This window comes from Rhinolophus sinicus, chromosome 17, assembly GCF_057876585.1.
Source record: "Rhinolophus sinicus isolate RSI-liver-muscle chromosome 17, RSI-T2T, whole genome shotgun sequence".
Lineage (NCBI taxonomy): Eukaryota > Metazoa > Chordata > Mammalia > Chiroptera > Rhinolophidae > Rhinolophus > Rhinolophus sinicus.
Genome location: NC_142517.1, coordinates 145,058,719 through 145,080,997, shown reverse-complemented (window position 1 = coordinate 145,080,997; position 22,279 = coordinate 145,058,719). Strand labels below are relative to the sequence as shown.

Sequence of the window (22,279 nt, the reverse complement as noted above, 5' to 3'; positions counted from 1 at the left end):
CTAAGGAGCTTAGAAATCATCACTCCTGCCCCACACAACAAGAAATAAAATTAACAACTTTTCTTAGAGAACTAAGGTCTCAGAGAACTGAGGTCACAGGGCAAACAGCTGCCGCAAAACTGGAAAGACAGACAAGCAGACATAGAGAATCACAATTTACTGAAGCAGAAACCCTCATAGGAACCAGCTCCGGGGTAAGAAAACTTAAACTGTAATTCACAAATTGCTGAAGCTCAGTGGACAAGTCTGAGGGTTAAAAACTTCAGGCGGACTCAGTAATAGGGAAACCCCACATTTTTGTGAGTTTTACCCCCAGGAGCCCTACCAAGTTCCCACAGTGAAGATCAGAGAAAATCGCCTTGTGCTTCTGGCAGGGGGAAGGGAAAAGTGGCCATTCTGAAATGAGCCCAGACCATTCTGTTTTTAATGAGGCCTGACCTCAAGAGAAACAATTCTACCAGCGCCTAACTCACTAGGGTTTTACCAGAGCCTAGTAGACGTTTCACATGTGTTGTCACAACTCATTTCTGGAGGAATCAAACATGTCCTGTATGACTCACTGAGAGAGGACTCTTGGAAGCTTGTGCCTCCACTTCCCCGACATGCCATTTCCCTTGGCTGAGTTTGTTTTGTTGCCTATCGTTGTAATAAATCATAGTATGAGGAGACTGGATGCTGAGTTCAACGAGTCCTAGTGAATCACTGAATCTGGGAGTGGTCTTGAGGACGCCTGATATACCTGGATTGGTTCCTGAAAAAAAAAGAGGACATTAATGTAAACACTGGTAAAATCTAAATAAAGTCTTGAGTTTAATTAATAACAATGAACTGATGTATGTTTCTTAGTTTTGACAAGTGTACTGTGGAAATGTAAGCTGCTAACCATGGGAGAACCAGGGTGAGGGGTAATTTAGAACCCTGTACTATCTGTGTAACTGTTTTATAAATCTAAAATTATCTCAAAATAAAGAATTTATTTGGAAAAAAACGACTCAAACCAAATGCTTTGGAAATTCATGAAAAATAACATACCACTCATCCTAAAGAGAGAGAGAAATTATCCAAACTGAAAGACAAGTGGAAAATGAGAGAGAACAAACATTATTGACTGTATCCAGAGAGACAGATTGTGGTTTAAAAAAAAAAAAAAATCAGACTCAGGACCTGATTGTGAGAGTAGCAGAATTTAAAGGAGGTTGAATAAGGAAGACATAACACACCGCTTGTCTCCTACACTAAACTCAGGGGCCTGAAAAGGAAAGAATGGGGCCCTGAGACCTAGGATGGGAATATCTGGGTGGATCCTCTTGAGAACTTTGAGGATTCACTTCAATCCTCTGGACCAACAGAGGCGGTGCCCTTGTCTTTGCTAGAGGACTGTGGCCTCCCTTTGCCTGAATATCATGCAGAAGTCTCACCTGAGGAAGATGCCTCCCAAAATGCAACTTTCTCTTCTCAAGATTTGCCAAAACCACCTGCAGTGTTTGAAGACCAATATCTAGGGTCAAGTTTCATCATGGCCTAACTGGGGAAGCACTGCCCCTATTTTGGAATAAAAAGGGTTTTCCCCCAAATAGGTACTGGCAGAATTAGAAGCACATACCTGGGGATGGATCTTGGTATATGTTTGGGGAAAGTAATCTAAGGTAAGGATTTGTTGAGTGTAAACCCAAAATAACCAAGAAAACCCTAAAGAGACTAAATTTAACTAAATTTGAGATTATTTTGTTTTCAGGGAAACGGGCTCAAAAGAGATTGTATGACAGAAAAATTAAAAAGTTGCATTTCGCTGCACACTAGAATTTGTGGGTTGACACTGACATATCTTTAATTCTTCAACAACTTCATTAGGTGAAGCGAAGAGCAATTTTTTATATTCTTGTTTCTAACACATGGTCCGGCTCTTAGTGACTATTAAAAATTTTGTTAATGGGAGGAACTCACCGAGTGACTGAGTACACATGCAGAAAGGGAAATACTGATGCATTCTTGAGTATGCTTGCCATTAAAGGTGAAAGGAGTTAAAGGAGTCTCTTTACTTCCCAAAGGCTAATCCTCAGCCTTTTGCTCTTATCTCAACACGAGCTCCTCTACAATATTTCCTCTTACGGTCTTATCAAGTGCAATAGCCTCCTGAACTGTTCTGCCTGAATGAGATTAATATCTGGAAACTCTTTTTAGAAACGTATTCTGCTGCTCTAAACATTTAAATGATTATCTGGTGCCTTATATGGTAATTTTTTTTAAAAAAATTAGCTTGCTCTTAGGGCTCTTCCCAATCTGTTTCCTCTTATCTCTATCTTGCTTTGTTTTCCATTCCAACACGAAGCCGTAATCCTAGACAAATCCATCCAGAATGTCTCCAAATATATATATGTTCTTCTAGGACTCATCAGCTCCAAGTCAAGTAGTTGTTTCAATCTAGTTGTGGAAGGCACAGCTCACAGTGGCCCATGTGGGGATAGAACCCGCAACCGGCCACCCCATCCAAACATATTTTGAACATCCTAAGTTTAGTGTGTTTTTTTGCAAACCACCTCTTGTCACCTGCAAAAGTTTCTTTCTTATTTGTGCACCTATTTTTATCATATAAAATGCAACCACCTTCCTGAACTACTCCATGTGTAAGGACACTCCCTTCTACGTATCAAGTCTTTGTAACAAAGGATGTAAAATGGTTTTGTTTGACCTATTGTTAAAATGTTGAAGTAATCCCCAACATTTAAAAATCATTTTCAAATTGGAAGCTCTAGTAGGGTCCCCAGGTCAATAAATGGCTCAAGTTTACTGGTGGCTGTCATTTTCAGACACACACTCTTAGGTTAGTCATGGCTGCCTTTGAAAAGTATTCATCAAGCACCTATTACTTGTCAGATAGTGTTTTAGGTGTCCGGGATACAGCAATGAACAAAACTGATCATGCAGTTTATATTCAAAAGAAGAGAGAAAACATAGTAAGTACATTATAGATTTGGAAGTGATAAATGCTATGGAAAAAAAAGCAGGGTTAAGAGGGATAGGAAGTGGGTGTGAAGGGCCCTTGCACTTTTTTATTCAGATACCTGGCGGGATCCTATGGGAATCTGAGTTGGGACTCCAATATACAGTAGCCCACCCTTATCTGCAGTTTTACTTTCTGTGATTTCAATTATCCGTGGTCAACCATGCGCCAAAAATATTAAATGGAAAATTCCAGAAATAAACACTTCGTAAGTTTTAAAATGTGAGCCATTCTGAGTGTGGGGATGAAATCTCAAGCGACCCTACTCCAACCAAGTCGTGTGCAGCCACCTCTCCTCATTAGACACTTAGTGGCCCTCTCGGTTTTCACACCAACTTGTGCTATCACAGGGCTTGTGTTCAGTAACAGCTATTTAACTTAATGGCTCCAAAGGCATTCACTTAACTTTACTGTAGTATATTGTCATAGTTGTTCAACTTTATTATTACTGTTAATCTTACTATGCCTAACATATAAATTAAATTTTATTTATAGGGATGTATAGTTAAAAACATAAGACACTATCCATGGTTTCAGGTATCTATTCAGGTCTTGGACCGCATCCCCCTTGGATAAAGGGAAGGCAGGAAGGGAGCCTCATTGCTTGTTGGATTCCCGGAGTCCAGCAGGGTTTTCAGGGCGAGAACACGAAGGAAAGCAGGAAGTTAGGAGTCCCCACCGAGCCCAGGTTACTTTGACCACCGATTTCCAGAGTGGTTATTCCAGTGGGGTTTAGGCACCAAGGAGAGGGCAAACTGTAAGCTCCTGAGAGAAGAGCCAACTCTGCCCGCTGTCAAAGCCACCGCTGGGCCAAGGCTCGATCCGTTTCCAGGGCAACAGAACTGTGACGCGAACGGAGTCGCGAATCCACGGCCGCCTCCAGGGACCGGCCTGCAGCTTAGGAACCAACTAAATGAGCAAGAACGTGGCCGTTTCAACCAGTAGTCGCACGCCGAAAATCTCAGGATACCGGGGTCCCTTCGGCGCCGCCACCCTTCCAGTTAAAGGGTTTCTGGCGTCGCCCAGTCCTGGGCGCGACAACTTCCGCCCCGAAGGTCCCCTTCCGCTCCGTGGCTTGCCGGGGTCCTAGCGATGGAAAGGTGGCCGCGGCAGACGCCTGACCATACGAAATCCTGGGGCACGGGCAGCCGCCTTCTCCCGGCGGGCGGCGGCGATAGGGGTGCTGAGAGGATAACCGCACCTGGTGGGACCTCGCGCCTGGACGGTGACGGGGGGCGCGGCGCTCGGACCCGGAGCTGGCCCGTCAGGCGGGAGTCGGGCAAGTGCGGTGGCGGAAGTGCGAGGACGCGGGCGGAGCCGATCAGTCTAGGAAGCCGCGGCCGCGGGGTCACCAAGCCGGGAGCAGCTGCCTAGCCTCAACCAGACCTCAGCGATTAAGGCTCGGGCGTCGACAAGATGCCTCTGTTCACCGCCAACCCCTTCGAGCAAGACGTGGGTAAGTGCAGGTTCCGGGGCCCGGGCTGCTGTTTGTCCTGCTAAAAAGTGGGCGGCGGCAGCGCGGCACTGGAAAGCCGCAGGGAGAGAAGGGGGACGGCGCCGCTGCCCCTCCTCGGGGAGGGTGACTTAGACTTGTCGCCTGCGGTCTGGAGAGTGCTTCCTACCCACCTGAGGTTGGGGACCCCGAAACGGAGCCATTCCCCTCGCCAAGCGCAGGAATAGGGAAGAACCTGGTGCCTGCTGGAGAGTAATTAAGCAACTGCGGAGTTGATGATAGAAACTTCCTGCTCCATCTAGAACTGGTTAAGCACTCCCCTCCCCTCCCCTTTAGGAGACGACGGAGCAGAGAAGACCCTGCTGTCTAGGGCAGCCCAACACTAGAGACCTTGATCTGCCCCCATTCAGTAGGAAAAACCTATTTCACCTCGTGTATATGCAAATGCTTCCAAGCCCTGATAGCACAGCTTCAGGATTTATTTACAACGCTTGGAAGTGTTATCGGCGGGTGGCTCTAGTGCTCACGCGATGGTGTGTCTTAGGGTATGAAAAAGAAAACTCTAGGGTCTCAAAATAGTCCAGAACAACCAGTATTTTGTTTATTGGGGTTGTAAGAGCACTGATGTCTCAGTGACTATGGAGTGAGAAAAAGATGGACATTTTGGGCGTTAGAATAACAGTTAAAAACAAACTGGCTAAGTAAACACTTTTGTAGCAGCAGTTAACGGAACCTTAGGTAGAGTGTTAAGACTTTGTGGAATGAAAAAACGCATGGCTGAAAATTGCCAAAGTCACACAGAATACTGAACTTCGCAGTAGTGAGCCATCTGTTTTTGTCGTTACAATTCTAATTATGAGAAGACTCTAGAACGTCCCCTATTTTATGCGATCCCAAAAGTGTGTTCAGAAGTCAAATGTACTATGTTATAAGCCCCTTCCATTCATTCCCAGGGAGCTACAAAATTTTATAATTATATCTTGATCCTAGGTAGCCTTCAAACATGTATTTCCATAATTTTACTCGACTTGTTTTCTTGGTAGTTTAAACAGGTGACAGGCATGAATCTAGGAAGCCTGGCGTTGAGGCTCACAGCTTCAGCCTTTGGAACGCCTAATGATGTCTTCCTTTGTGGTAGGGAGACTTGTACTTTTCATTGTTGATGTGAAGACTTTTTGTCCTAGTGAAAGAAAACAGAAGGGGCAAAATAGAATAAGACAAGTGATTTTCAGATTTAGAAACTGGGGAACTCTCTTCAAGGGACATTTTTCCCAGAAGCCCGTTGTTTTCTGATTGAAAACTTCTCAAAGTAGGCCAAGTTGCTCTGCCTGTTCTGCTTTTCTAAACCTTCAGTGGCTCCTGAGGTTCTTGCCTGGGTTAGTGGATCACAATTTAGTACCACTGTAGTAAAAGAGGCACTACTGTTCTGACCAAAAATACTGCTGTGTGTACAGTACTTCAAGGGCAATGCCTTGAACCAAAGCTTCAAGAACTTACTGGTTTACTCTGCTCTGACTGAAGTCAGAATCCAAAAGCCAGTTTAAGGGTAAAAGAGCACATTTGATTGAGGCCCGTCTGTAACTTCTTTTAGACAAGTGAATGGAATTAATCGAAAAAGTAGAAAGAAATACTAAGGAGTTCAAATTGGCCCTAAACCTTTATCATAGAAGAAAAATTATATATTACATCTTTCAGACCTTCAATCTCCTTTTAATTTGAAATAGTTAAGTAATGCAAGCAAGTCATTATTTCACTTGAGATGTCTACAGGAACATTCCTTTGCCATGTCATTGTCTTTTCCCCTACTCTCTTTAATTCAGTCAGATTTTTATCATTGTTTCTTTTTTATCATTGTTCACCTTTCATTCAACAGACACACATTGAATGTGTGTCAGACATTGTGTTAAGTTCTGGGGACACAAACATTTAACAAATGGACTGAATTCCTGCTTTCAAGGAGGACGCATACACACATTAAAAAGATAATTGTAATATAGTGTGATAAATATTGTACTAGAAATACACAAGATGCTTTCCATGTTCCCTTTATTTAAAACAGTCATTTTTTTCCTCAAGAGAAGACAGACCTTCAGGCAGACACATTCTCTGTAAAGATGTTGACACTGTCCACTCCCACCCCCAACCCCCTTTTCTGACAGCACTTCTCCCTGCAGGAAGTAACCTTATCTCTTACTATATGTATGATATGATCATTTTATAATTAAGAGCCTTTAGAGATGAAACCATGCCTTGGTGGGTGCAGAGGGCAAGCAGTATTTCTCACCAGAGGGCAAGCAGTATTTCTGACATTCATATGGGAAGGAAACCCTTTTCTCAGACTCGGAGAAAAAGCTCTAGTGGGTAAAGATGTCTGGGAAGGCACCCATAAGTTGACGAATGTATATGACTTGTCAGATGGAAGCAGGCCGAAGGCTGGGAGATAAGCAAGAGTGGCAACTTCCCATTTTTTTCAAAGCTGGAACCTACAAACCCCGATTGGTATGCTAGGTATGGTAGCATTAGAGCTCTTTAAATATTTACTGAAGTTCTTCAAATCTGGATTTATTTTTTGTTTTGTTCAATAAAATTCCTTTGACGCTGTGGTAAAAAAAAAAAGAAAACACACACCTACCCAGACACCCACCCTGAGCCCCGCATCGTAAAGGATGGAGTGTAGGATTCCTGATTTGGAGCCTAGTTCATACAGCCTTCTTAGGTGATTCCATGGGGAAAGTGAAACCTGGGGGACAGAGCCACAGTAGGAAGATTTAGTGGTTAGTGTTAAAGGGAATGTCATTGCCTTATATGCTGTACCAATTTTTCCAGTCTCACTACATTGGTTCCTGACTTTATGACTTGTCTGTTCTGCTCCCTAACTCCAGTTCGTATTTGCTTGTCTTTTTTCTCTTTACTCAGTGTAGGCAGGTTCTTGCCAGGTTCTGCCTCGGCCATTTACTGTTCATTGATAGACTTTTGCTTTATTCAACACCCTTGGTATCTCCTTCCTTAAAGATAAACTTATTTATGCCTCACAAAGCTGAACTCAAATTCTACCACTACAAAAACTCTGCCACAATGGATTGAAGTGTGAACTTTTATTTTAAAAGGAGGCTTTTCCAAGTGAAATTAGGCTTGTATTGGTGTGTCTTTGGTTTGTGTTGTGTTCAGAGAACTCGACAATGAGGTAGCTTGGGGCTTTTATAAGAAACCCTAACATAGAAATAGATATTGACAGCACTTCAATAATACAAATTACTTTCTATGTTCAAATTTGTAATATTTACATATTATTAAGTCAATTCTTGAACACAATGAGGTTCTTACAATCTTTGTAAAAAAATAAAGTTAAAAATGTGTTTGGTTATGGATGAGAAGGATAGCCTTAAGAGCCATTTTTTTCTATACTTTGCTTACATGGTACCAAAAATCCTAATACCTGTAAATAGTTACAAATTTTAATTAATGTATTTTGTGACTTTTTAAACTATGAAATACTTTTATCATAAAGTACGGTATATAACATAAACTCCTATTCCTTTCAGCCAACTCTGTCAAGTTCTAAATTTTGCCACTTTATTTTTTTTAAGAAACATTTAAGATACAATTGAAATTACCTGGTATATTTAGTAGCTCTCTGATCCTGTATTTTTCTCCCTTCTCAAAGTTAAACACTCTCCAAAAATATAGGACCCTTGAATAACGTGGGGGTTAGGGGTACCAACACACCACTCAGTCAAAAATCTTCAAAAAACCCCAAAACTTAACTACTAATAGCCTGCTGTTGACTGGAAGCTTTACTGATAACATAAACAGTCGATTAGCATCTTTTGTATGTTATATGTATTACATACTGTGTTCTTAACAGTAAAGTAAGCTAGAGAGAAGAAAATGTTATTTAAAAAATATTAAGGAAAATACATTTACAGTACTATATTGTGCTTATTGATACTGTAAGTTTATGTCACCTTTTTTAGGCTGTGTCGTTCCTCTGAGTTTTTTCAAATTGTTGATGGAAATAAATCCACATCTAAGTAGACCCAAGCAGTTCAAACCCATGTTGCTCAAGGGTCAACTATATATACTATACATACTAGTAGGGTTTCCAGGCAGGAATTCCTTCCCACCCCGTTCTCTGGAATTTCTTTCCACTTTCCCGAGAAGAGTTGCTTGGGAAATCGGGAAAATAGGCTTCTTGAACCCAGTAATACCCACAATGGGAAATAAACGTACTAGTCACAATGTATCTCTTAGACATTTTTCCTGTTTATTGCTATCTGAAGTTACATTGGGTTACAATATCACATGCCACCAGACATGCTCCCTCAACAACAGAATCAGATATCAGGTGACCCCCTAATTTTAGCCCTTGTAAATCGAGCATATTTGATCATGGAGAACAGACAACAGTTTGTATTTACACAGAGAAATATTTATTTTCACAACCCAGGATTTGACTACAAAGTCATCTTCAGGTGAACTAAGGAAATCTAAGGCAGTTTACCTTAATATGACATTGTAGTCAAATCCTGGTTTGTGAAAATAATTACTTCTCTGTGTAAATACAAACTGTTTTCTGTTCTCCACGATGAATCGTTTCCACAAAGTGACGGCCCATACCTACCAACCATATTCGATTAGTTTGTTTGCGGTTGACGATTGTGATGAATGTGCGTGCTCTTGGTTCTCTCAGCTACTGTGGGTAAGTCAGTCTATTTAAAAACAACTTGCACTGCTAATATTTTATTACAATATTACAATAATTTCCAATCTCATATCATAATGTTTTGTGGTACTTTTTAGCTATAAATATTTGCTGCACAATTGTGCAGGAGACCCTGCTCGCTGCGCCATTTGTCGTGCGGGGCGGCCTGTGGGGTCTCTGGTCCCGCTCCCCACATAAGAACGCAGGACATGGTGAGGCCAAAAAGGAACACCCATGGAGCCATAGGTAGGGGAGTCATACCACTATGGTCTCACTGGAGGCTGGGCCCACCGGACGCGTGACCTGCCGTCCGCCTTTCCGCCAACCGACCGACTGATGACTCTCCTCCACTCTCTCGACTCTGTTCCTCTCCTCTCTTCCGCTCTCCTTGGCTGTCCTCTTCCGCTCTCCTTGGCTCTGCTCAGCTCCTCGGCAGTCCTCGGCTCTCCTCCGTAGCCGCAGCAGTTATACCAGCGGCCAATCGGCTAACCGGCCACAGCCAACGGCCAATCAGGCACAGCCGACGGCCATTCACCACCCGAGCCGGCACCTTTCCAAGTGAGGCCGAGAGCCTGTAAACTACTTTCTGGGGCTCTGTCGCCATAACAATATAGGTCTTTCTTAATTTTTTCTTAATGCTTTTAAAGGAAATAAAATTCGAATTGGTTAAACGTAGAAATAGACATCTTGTGTCTCTCAGAAAGTACTTGAGCAACGTTAGTTGTCTATGTGAGATGGAAGAGGATGAATTTTTTGCCTTGTCAAGTAAGAAGGGAATTGCACGATTGGTGAAGTCATTAATGGAAAGACTTTTTAAAGGAACATTTACAGCAAAAGAAGTTCTAAGAGAAGAAATAAATGATGTCCTTACAGAGTTCTGATATTAAATCAGAATCTGATATGAATTGTGAATTGACTAAAGCAATATCAATTTCGACATCAAAGCCTAGCCCTATGCATGCAGACAAAAATATTTGCTTCTCTAAGGAAGGAAATAAGCTTATTTGTAGCAACGCATTCTCACTCCCGACTTGAAGATGCTTTTAGACTCATTCATAACAATTCGACCATGGTCTACAGAAAATGAAAGAAATTTTTCCACATCAAGTATATTTGTTACAAAGCAAAGATCACGATTGTCTGATCGGATAATTAATGCTCTGTGATTCTTAAAGTTTCATTTTAAAAAAGACAAAAACTGTTTGAAGTATTTTTTAATTGTTAAACAATATTTGCTTTTGTTTTCTATTAATGTTTAATTTAATAAATAAAATATTTAAATGATACTGAGAATGTTAATACATAGTGTGATATATGTAAAACCTCACTGTATACTATAAGGTCGGTTAAATACAGTTTGTATTAATTACATTGTTTATATTTTGAGAAAACCTGAAAAACCTAGCCAAAATGATACAGTAATGACCCCTGTTTAGAGCTCAGGGCAATAGATGCACTTGTCGTGAAATTCCAGTCGACTTCCACTTCCATTTAGGAAATTTTATTTACTCAAGTTTTGCGTTGACCTTTTACATATAGGAGTGTCTTAAAACCTCTGAAAGACTGCGCCTGGGGCCACGAATCCTGGTTGCCCTACCTTCTCTACAGCTTTTCTGTTTATTAACATTTACTGTTAACAGCCATTATTACAGATTATCAATGAAAATTAAATAAAAAAGATTGTTTCGGGAATTCTTGAGAATTCTCAGGAAATAAGATTTCCTGTTCTAGATTCCCGAAGGTTCCAAAATGTAAGGAATTTGGAAACCCTACATACGAGTATACTATATGTATTGTTTTGCATGTTTTTAAACTTCATTAAAATAGTGTCATTCGCAACTTCTCATTCAGCATTTTTTGTGATACTTGTAGCTCTATCTGGTGCATTAATTTTAAGAGCTGTGTGGTATCTTGCTGTACGGATATGGCACATTTTGTATCCAGTCTCCCATTAACGGACATGAAGTTTTTTCCAGTTTTTTGCTATTCCAGATAACAACTGAGGTGAAACTTCTTATCCATGTTTTCTTCACATCAGTGATTCTCCAGGGATTGTATTTTGAAGAGCAATTCCGTATTAAAACTGTCAATAGTGCAGAGTTGCAAAATATTAGTGCAGAATTGCCCTTCCATGTGTTTGGGGGAGATTTTATTCCCACCAGCAGTGCAAGTGAAGTCCCTGTTCTATATTCTCACTAGTGCTGGGTAGTTTCATTTTTTTTAACTTATGCCAGTTTGATGGGTATGAAATAGGGCATTGTTTGCATTTCATTTCAACTTCATTGCTAGCGAAGTTAAGCATCTTTTCATACATTTTTTGGTCATTCCGTTTTCTATTTCTATAAATTGCCTGCTCATTACTTTTGCTTACTCTGTTGGATTATTTTTTCTTGTTGATTTTTTGAGTTCCATATACATTCTCTTCTTATCTTTCATTAGTTGTGAGAATTGCTAAAATATATCCCAGTGTGTTGTTTCTTTTTACTTGTTTCTAATGTCTTTTATTGTTAAGAAAATGTAAGTTTTAATTTAGTGATAATCGTCTTTCTCCCTTGATTTTATTTTCCTTGTTTAAGAAAGGCTTCTGTATCCTGAGTCTATAAGGATTTTTATCATATTTTCTTCCGAAAGTTTTATTAAAGTTTTGATTTTCACAGTTAGGTCTTTAATTCATCTGGACTTGATCTTTGTGTAGAGTTTAATGGAGGATTTGATTGGGTGGTCAATTGAAAATAGACAATAATCACTTTGTCTAATCACCATATATTAAATTGTTTATCCTTCCCTTACTAATCTGGAAAACTCACTCCTTCATACAGTACAGTTCTCTTTTGTGAGGCCTGTGTCTATGCTTTCTGTTCTTCTACACAGTTTTCTTTAGCTTTTCTGCATCAATACCACATTGTAATCTCAGTGACCATTATAGATGATAGGCCAGGTCCCCCCATCTTGTTTTTCTTCATTTTGATCGTCTTAGCTGTTTGTGACCTTTTTCCTTTCATATGGGTTTATGATCAGATTGGTAAAGTCATAAGACGGAATTTCTTTTATGCTCTTTAGGGCTTTAAAAGAAAACACTGTAATTTACTTTTTGTTTTATATGAACTGATGTTGATATTAAAAAATATGCATGTTTATTCCTTGATAATAACATTTAGTTCTAAGCTTATTTAGATTATAGTTTGAAAGTAAGGCAAGAAGGAAAGAGGATGATTTTTCTACAAGTGAATATACAACATAATATTATAGCAGTGTACTTAGGTGAATCTGTCTGTGCTGCTTTCTAGTCTGTTTAAATGAAAGCTCCTCAGAGGTGTTCTTCAAGTTAAAAGAGTACATCTTGTTTATAGGTATGTCGTGTAGAATACCAAACTCTGGTCATTTAGCAACTCTTAGTTCTAACCATCTATCACAGATAGCAAAACAAAACATAAGGCTATATCATTTCTTTATCTCCTGTTATTTTTTTTTCCCCTCCTTGGTTGTCTTGTGTCCCCAAATCTAACCATCTCCCTCCCTGACCTTGGTTTTTTCATTTTGTCTAAGTTATAAAATTTTTAAAAGTATTTTTGCTTAGTCTTTTTCCTGTTTCAAATAGCCAGTCAGCAACATTTGTCAAACCTCCTTGGGGCGAATATTGTTTCTCGATACCTGAGACATTTTGGTCTTGCCCAAACATTCTTTTTCCTTATCCTTTCCTTTGTAGGACTGGTTTCACACTGGTTTATTGGCCCCTCAGGCCTTCTTTTGGAGTAATAAATGTTGGTCCCTTCTTCTAGACTACTCTTAACATTTTCTTAATTGACCTATAACTGCTTGTGCTTGAGGGGCAAGCACCTCTCTTTCTCTCTGTTCCCACTTGTCCACTACTGAGACCTGTTTGTGACAATTGTCACTGTCCCATTCAAAGAGGACTTTCTTTAGTTTCCTTTAGTTAAGGAATGTTGAAAACTGAAGGTCCCTTGAAGTAGTTACAGTTCTGACTGACCTTTTTTTTTTTTTTTTAACTTTTATTTGTTTTAAGTGTGTTTTCCCAGGACCCATCAGCTCCAAGTCAAGTAGTTGTTTCAATCTAGCTGTGGAGGGTGCAGCTCACAGTGGCCCATGTGGGGATCAAACCAGCGACCTTGTTGTTATGAGCACTGCGCTCTAACCACCTGAGCTAACGGCCGCCCCCGACTGACTTTTAATGCAACCTCAGAAGTTATATTTAATAGGTCTCTTATAAAAAGTGTGAAGGGCAATGATGAAGGATTTAAAATTTTTGTTAATCATAATATCTGTTATTTAATGTCGCTTTTAAATGCTAGCATATAGGATGAAAAAATTTTTTCATTAATAAAATTTTTCTGTAACTGAAAACTTGCAAACTCTTTTCTTGGTCAGTAAGTACTCTCTTAAGAAGCACTTGTTTATTCTCATTTGCAACATGAGAATCGTAGTGACTCAATTCTCGTTCATTTGAACTCAAAGGGAATTTTTTATTATCTGGAGCAGCTTTCTTTTGCTTTCATATCTCGTAAGATGAATTATTTTAACATTCTCATCTAAAAGCTATAAAAGAGATCTAGCACATGCAGTGTTTTGGTTTTCTTAGTAGTGCTGAGCACTTGAGGTAGAGAGTTGATGGGGAAAAATGTTTGTTTTTTTTTTAAACATTATTACCTTATTAGGCTCTATTACTTTACCTGTGTTTAAAAAAACCAAAATTCAGCTGACTACATTTGAAGATCTAGTTGGCCTTATTAAATGATTCATAAAGCGGGCAGCATCTCGTCTAGCAAGCAGAGAGGTACTCGGAGGAGTTACACAAAATGGAAGGCGTTTATAGACAGGATGGTGAGGCAAGGAAGTTATTAGCAAAAGAAAAATGAAAGTTCATTGGTGGAAAGTAGACGGAGGGTGACAACTTCTCATTGACTGAACTGTAGCATTTTCCATTGGCTGGGATTGTTGCTGGGAATGAAGAAAATCTTCCTCCTGCTGGCTTAGTAAAGTAGACACCTTCCTATTGGTGATGGAAGGTATATCTCTTCCTGGTTTGGGTAATTGACATCGTAGGGTGTGAGAGCTCCCGCTAAAGGCCTTCCCAACTCCAATTTTAGTTGAGATTTCCTTTATTAATTTTGCACACTTGATAATGAATAAACGTTTGTATTTGGTATAGCGATTGAACCTCAGAAGGTCAGTGTAACAGATATCAGACATTGCCCCCTGAAAATTATTGATATTCTGAACTGGGCATCTCCTTAATTTTTGGGTCATATTACTTCAATATCATGTCAGAAATCTGTCCATATTTCGTAGTGTAGTTTTAAGAATGTTAGCCATTTTAGTGGTATGTCATTGTGGTTCTAATACATATTTATCTGATTACTATTGATGTTAGGCACCACCTTTAAATACATTTATTCACTAAATTAATATCCTCTTTTTTTAAGTATTTATCTAGTCTTTCATCCATTTTCCTTTTCACTTAATTTCTACAACTCTTTTAAGTATGGCACCCATTTTAATCTTCATTTTACAAATGAGAACATGGATTCAGGTTTGAGAGCTGAGGTGAACTACTTAGAGACCTTAAGCTAGTAAGTTTTATAGCTGGATGTAGAGAAAGCAAGTCTTCGTTGTTTAATGGGTGATGTGTGTTGTCTACATGTACATACAGAGTGTGCATAATAATTTCCTCAACTCTGCGAGGTCATGTGATCACCTGCCTAGCCTAACTGCTTTGGATTCTCCATCTGTGATGTTTTGGCCATGGTGGTAGCTACTTTGGAGACTCATTTTTCCTTTCCTCAGCTATCAGTAGTGTCTTGCACATGAAGCTTCCTTACAGGCCTACTGTAGTAAAATTTAGACTTACTACATTTATGTTTCTGCCTTGTTTCCTAATATAAGGGTGCTATGGAAATGAGCATGCCCATTATCTGGAGTTGGGAGGGGGCATGGCTCTCACCTCACAGGATCACAGAGGGCATCTTGGAAGTATTAAGTCAAGAAGAAAGTGAACTTGCAGGAATATAAAGCTGGCCCTAGACTTTTTTGCCTTTTTAATAGATGCTGCACAATGTTAAAAGGCAGTAAAAGGTGATTTGGTGGTTTTTTTTCCTTCGTCCTATCTACGCTGTACACCCAACTCTCCCAACTCTGCCTAGTCCCCTCAAAAATGTTGGTGGTGACATGTGAAATGAAAAAAAGAGAATCAATCGCTCTTCTGTATTTAATCACATCAAGAGACTTAAATACAGAGGGTGACAAGGTGCCAAAAAATGTATACACATTTTGAGAAAGGAAAAAACTATTAAAATTGTTATACTCAATATATACCGATAACATAAGATGAATACAAGTCACGTGTATACATTGTTTTGGTCGCCCCCGGAGATGTATTATTAGATGATGTGTAAGTGGAGTTAATCATGGCATTCTGCCTGATCCTTTCCTTACAAAGAAGAGTTGAACTTGGATTTGTCCTATTCAGTATATTTAAAATGTTCTTACACAGGGCAACTGAAACTAATTTGTTGGGAAGGGTTGCCTTAGCTGTTTTGAACAAAAATTACACTCTAGAGGCAGTTTAATATAGTATTTAAACTTAGAGGATAGACACTGAGGCATACTGCCTAGATTGAAATCCCTGTTTTACAACTTACTAGCAGTACGATCTTGTGCTAGGTACTTTTCTGTGTCTCAGTTTCCTCATCTGTAAAATGAGGACTCCTTCATTGGATTGAAGTGTAAGTGGTTTTAGCATATGTAAAATGCTTTGAAGCTGCTAGTTGTTGTTTTTTTATTAAATTGTTACCTATCATTCAGTACTCAGAGATGTAAGTAGGTTTTCCTTTAGGAGATAATTAGTAGTGTGTTTTAAAGTCAAATTAATTTTGCTGCTTTCCCCAGAGTAAACGGAATATTTGCATCAATAAAAATGTACCCACACAAATCAAAACATTAAATAGGGAGGAAGGCTAAATGAGAAAATGTATGTTAAACCCAAGTACTCTAGAATACTAAGTATGGTCGTTGTCACTGGAGTCAAAAAAACAGGTAAAATATTTATAAGGTTGAGGTAGTGGGCATTTAAATATTTTAATTTTAATTTACACAGGAATTATTGTATGGTCTAGAAATATAATAACAAATATGTGTCATTATTTTAATAGGATAAACATGTATGGATTATTTATAAACTAGAAAAAATAGGTTGTGCTCCATTTTCAAGTAATTATTTAGTTTCTAATGAATTGGTCCAAAGAAAGAACATGTTTACATCTTTAGTAAAAACTGTCAGCTATGATTGCCTGTGAATGAATTCTTCTCATTTACTTGCTTTCCATTTTCTAGTTTATTTCTGCTCTTGAAAAACAAATTTTTTTGCCAGTTATCCCACTGTACTTTTAAGGTATAAAAATAATTGTTTATTCCTTATTACATAAAAAGCAAGTTTTCCTTTAAGATCTAAGCATTGCTTTAGCCACATCCCAAGATGTAAATATGTAGTATCCTAGTCATAGTAAATGTTTATATTGCCTTAATTATAAGGCAATAGTCTTAATTATCTATATGTCCTATTGTTAATTTGCATGTGATTGTATTTTATATTTTGTCTAATAAAAATACATTGTATTCAGAGAATATAGTGTGTATATAACCCTAGATTATTTCTAGTTTTTGGTAGTTCCATGTACATTTGAAGGAAGATTAAACTCTGCTTTAATGAACAGGAAGTCTTCACTTCACACAATTCCAATATGCATGAATTTAGTTACCATGTTTTAGTTAAATCACCCATTTCCCAAGAGCAAGCCTTGTAATACCTTCAGCATAGAATCCAGAACCCAGGCAAGCCCACTTAGATTTTTGAACTATAGAACTATGAGCTAAAAACAGGTAGTGTTTTAAAACACTTAATTTGCATTAATTTGTTATAGAACAAGTTTTAAAAATTAATAGATTGAGACTCTGTTCAGTTTTTTTATCTTTTTTCTTTGTTCTTCAGATTTGATTGTTAGTGACTTTTCTTCATGTTCACGGTTTCTGTAATCTTCAATCTGCTTTTAAGCTCATCCAGTGAATATTTTTAGTTGAGATGCTGTACTTTTCAGTTCCATAAATTCCATTTTTATAGTTTCCATTTCTATGCTGAGCTCTCAACCATCTATCTACTCACTCATGACCATCTTTTACTTTAAGTTCTTGAAAGAAATATATAATACCTGCTTTAAAGATTTTTTTTCTAATTTTAACATTTGGGCTATACAATTATCTTGATTTCATTGATTGTATCTTGATTATTGGGCACTTTTTTGCATTTTTAGTAATTTTTTGTATTCTGGTCATTGTAGTTATTCATTGTAGGGAAGCTCAATTATGTTGTCTTTCTTTAAAGAGTGTTGAGTTTTGTTCTGTCAGGTAGTTATATTTTTGGAGGATCTTTTAGGTTTTTGTCAGGCTTGGTTTTCTTTGTGAGGCAGGCCAACTGTGATACTGAACTAAATTCTGAGGGTCCTTTACTCCTAAGGTGTGGCCTTTTTTGGGTTTCAACTGAGTGCTTGAAATATTCTCTCTTTAGTTAGGTGGAGTATTAGTCGTCTTGGCCTGCCGTACCAATTCCATAGAGTAGGTGGCTTAAACAACAGAAATGTATTTTCTCACAGTTGTAGACACTGGAAATCCAAGACCGAGGTCTCTGCAGGGCTGGTGTCTGGGGAGGGTTGCAGGTGGCTGCTGCCTTCTCACTGAGTGCTCACGTGACCTCTGTGCATGAGGAGAGACGGCGAGCTTCCTGGGGTCTCTTCTAGGGACACTTAATCCTGCTGGATCAGTGTCCCATCCTTATGATCTCATTTTGCCCTAATTACTTTTCTAGAGACCCAGTCTCCAAATACAGCCACACTGCGGGGTTAGGAATTTTGTGGGGACACAGACGTTCAGTCCATTGCACAGGAATTCCAAAGACTCCCAGCGCCGAGCAGCCTTTCAGCCCCAGTGCTCAGAAATCTGGTCTCTGTCTCCCAGCTGCTCTGCTTGAGCTGGTCCTCCTAGTGTGGGGACAGGAAAGTGTTCCCAGGCAGAAAGCTGGGGCCATCGTGAGGCTCACTTCGTATTTCCCTTCCCTTAGAGATCTCAGACCTGCACGGCCTGTTATTCATTTCCTGAACACAGTTGCCTCATTTCTTTTAGCCCGTTTTATACTTGTTTTGGGTACAATAACAGATCTGGTACCAGATACTCTGTTGTGGTTGGAAGCAGATCAGTCATGAATTTTTATTTCCAAACATAGTAGGAGGAATTTTAAAGGTCTCTTGTGCACATTTTTGCTTTATATAGTTAATTTTTTCATTACTTATAGAGCCTATTTTATTAAAAGTTTTACAGGTAGACTTGAATTCTTTTTAAAGCTCTATGTTGAACATAATGGACTATGTGTGGAGGGGGAGCCTTTTTGTTCCTTACAAGTATTGATGGACTGATTCTTTATATTGTTAGAATGTTTCTGAAGTATTTCACTGGGTATTTGAGGTTCTCTATATGCTGTAATCAAAACTTGGTGGTGAAATGTTATGACTTACACCCACCAACCCTGGAAATTTAGTATGTAGGCCCCAGGAGGGCTCTTTTAACTCTCTCACTCTATGCATTTGACACAGGATAATGTGAGATATGGCTCCAACACTAGGCACAGTGACATGCTGTAAGAGAATGTTCCTTAATTATAATATTTAAAATTTTTCCAGGAGTTTAAAATACTCCTCTAAGCACATAATTTAACTGTTATTTTTCACTTGAAAAATGAAATCGTTTTTGGCAGGCCATTATAAAGTCTTCAGATTTTATACATTTTAAAAAGAGTAAGTGTGAGCCCTATATTTGTAGAGAGTAAACTGTTGGATACAGTATTCAAATCAGGATTTTTCCATTTTCTATAAAATTAAATCAAGTAAAAATATTCTGTTTAGATATTTTTGAAATTATTGTAAGGGTTTTGGGGTATTGAATAGGCTTCACATTTAATTGTATATCACATGGCCAAAATTGTGTGTGTGTGTGTGTGTGTGTGTGTGTGTGTGTGTGTATGTGTATTTGCACTCATACACATGTGTACTGACAAAATTTAGTAATTAATGATTCTGGCTTCTCAGATAAGAGAGAAAGGATAGATACTTAGATGTTGGAACTACTGCAAATAATTAAAAAAAATATTTTTCTATTTCTGCCTCACCTTGTGTTAAATGCGATTCCAGAGTAGACTAAAGATTTACTCGTAAAAGAGAAATGATGTATATATAAAAGAGGATACAGATGAATATTTAATCTTAAGGTAGTTCTAAACACTGTGCCAAAAGATACTATAAAAAAAGAATGATAGATCTGTACAGGAAAAACAAAATTCCATCATAAGCAAAGAGAAAATACAAGCATGAAGCTGGCAAGTCGTATGTAGTAGATGTGATTTGCTCTTTAGACTGAAAAAATACAGTCATCTGTATATTACTGTACAAGAATTTCTTTGCCTCCCTCTTTTTTCTGGGGGGGGGGGGGGGAGATCAAATTTATTTTTCAGTCCGGAGGCTGGGAAGTCCAAGATCAAGATGCTGGCAGATTTGATGTCTGAATCAGAGAGCCAGCTTTTTGATTTGTAGATGGTCGTCGTCTTCCTGTATCCTCACATGGCTGCAGTGGCTCTGAGATGGCTGTCTGGGGTCACTTTTTTTTTTTTTAATGTCAATTTCAGATGTACAACTTTATAATACAACGTCTATATAACACTATTTATTGTGTGCTCACCACTCAAGGTCTGGTCTCCTTCCATCACCTTGGATTTGATTCCCTGTACCCTCTCCTCTGGTAACCACCATTCTGTTGTCTGTGTCTATGAATTTGTTTTTTTCTTATGTTTTGTTTGTTCATTTGTTGCTTTTTGTTTTATATCCCACATATGATTAAAATCATACAATTCTTGTCCTTTTCCATCTGACTGTTTTCACTTAGCATAATACTCTTAAGATCCATCCATCTTGTTGCAAATGGCAATATATCATCTTTTTTATGGCTGAGTAGTATTCCATCGTATACATGTACCACATCTTCTTTATCCAAGTGTCTGTTGAAGGACACTTGAGTTGCTTCCATGTCTTGCTTTGCCTTCCTTCTGAGGCATTTCCTTCCCCATTTACCGTCTCCCCATTACGACTCCCACAGGTATTATCTTTCCTTTTCAGTAAGCCAGCAGAGAACTAAAACCTCACACTCCCACTGCTGCTGTTGCCTTTTGCTGTCATATGGTGGTGTTATTGAAGCTTGACCCTGTGCTGCTTCTTAGATGTTTGTCTTCTCAGTGGCGAAGCTCTTGTTGGTCTGGAACTTTGCATAGACTTTACTGAGACTACAGTGGGCATCATGAAAGTTCTTGTAGTTCGTATACTCAGAAGCTCTGCTATTGTTTCCCACATTACAACCATTGTGGCAGGGTGATAGAGTATGGAGAAGCAAGCAGCTTCATTCATTGAACAAATACTGAGCACCTACAATGTGCCCAGATCCTTTTCTTTCCACTTGGAATAATAATCGTGAACAAAATAAAACAAAAAAGTCTTTCCATAATGGAGCCTGCATTCATTCTGAGGGCTGTAGGGAGGAAGAGAAGTGGTGGCAGAGACAGATGATCGGCAAGACAAAGCACTTAGCTATGAAACATCTGTAGAAAAGCTTGTGTGTGAAATCCTGACGTCTTCTAATTATTTTGCATTTGTCCTATGTAGAGCATCACTAAATGATACCAGTGAATGTAACAAAGAAGAGAGGCTGGGTACTTGATGGATTTAAAACCACAGTTTGCACATAACTTCTCAGCAGCTTGTATAAGCACTTTATGACCACTGTGTATAATGGTACATCATGCAGCTATTAAACATATTGGTTCATAAAGATGTATATTTATGGACGTGGAGAGAAGTTTATGATAAGTGGAAAAGCAGGTTAGGAAATAATACATTTAATATGATGTTAGTAGGAAATACTTTATCCCTGAGGTTTCCTTCCTAAGAGGGGAGTTCCATCCGTTAGTGTCGCCCTGAGTCTGCACCTTCTTTATTCACTCCACCCCTGGTGTAATGACTTATCTGATGGGTAAATTTGCAAGTAATTGGCCCTGTTGATGCCCTTTGTCCTGGTAGGAGCTAGTCTTTCCACAGCCATTGAGTGATTTCTCCTCTGTTTCTTGATGGAATAAGTTACGCAGAGTCTCCCCCCTGCAGGGAGAGGTCTGCCCCTATGTAGTGCTAAGGCCTGCCCACCTCTGGGGTTCTCTGTTAGCAAACCCGTTTGTCCAGTACACCTGGAGCTTCTGTTAGTAATAACAATGGCATTTCATTCTTTGTTTCTCAACTTATTCATAACTTTGGCAGGAAGGGGGTTATCAGTTTTGAGTTCCTGTCTTTGGCCACCTCATACCTATGATCCTGTTTTATTTAGTTGTACACATATTTTTATTATTTTTCCATATAAATGTGTAGAAGTCTGGAAAGATACGCATCATAGTTTTAAAAGAGGTTGGTAGAATTAGATTTTTTCTTGTCTGTTACTTTTGAATTCACTGAGTTTATTAAGTATGTTATTAAGAAATAGTTAAGCATTTTAAACCTCTAAAAAAATACATCCTGGTCAGACTTTCCATGTAGAAGAATTAATTGTCTTTGTACAAGGGAAGAAGCTGGACCTGAGTAGAGACGTTTCCACCTACATAGCTTGGTGCTTGAGTTTAGCACTTATGCAAGGCAAAAATATATTTTCTGAAACCTCCAGCTTCTCTTCATCATGTATGTCAAGATAATTGCTTTCTATCCATCGTGTTAAGCAATTTACATGGCTTTTAAAGTGGGTTCCACCATGTAACTGAGGTTCACTGGATTCTGTGTTTCTCTTTACTGCTTGCAAAGTGTAGCTCTAAACCTGTTTATTTTTTGGCTTCTTTTATTATCCATTGCCTTTATAAAAGGAACTACTTTAGATTCCTACTATCCTTTCTGCTTCTCACTGTGATAAGCTTATATGTATGTAATACCCAGGTTTGACTGTTTGCAATTATAGGATGTAAAGGGGAAAAGACAAAGAAAAAATT

General features: G+C 38.8%; 1 protein-coding gene across 2 annotated transcripts in view; it reads left to right on the top strand.

Annotated features, from left to right (window-relative positions):
• The first annotated feature begins 4,299 nt into the window (after positions 1-4,299).
• The window catches only part of STAM2 (signal transducing adaptor molecule 2), a 43,445-nt gene continuing 25,465 nt past the window's right edge, over positions 4,300-22,279 (top strand). For both annotated transcript variants that reach the window (XM_019737481.3, XM_019737480.3), the window contains exon 1: positions 4,300-4,457. In XM_019737481.3, coding sequence (XP_019593040.2) covers positions 4,418-4,457 — 40 coding nt within the window. In that variant the 5' untranslated portion in view covers positions 4,300-4,417. The remainder of the gene's footprint in view (positions 4,458-22,279) is intronic.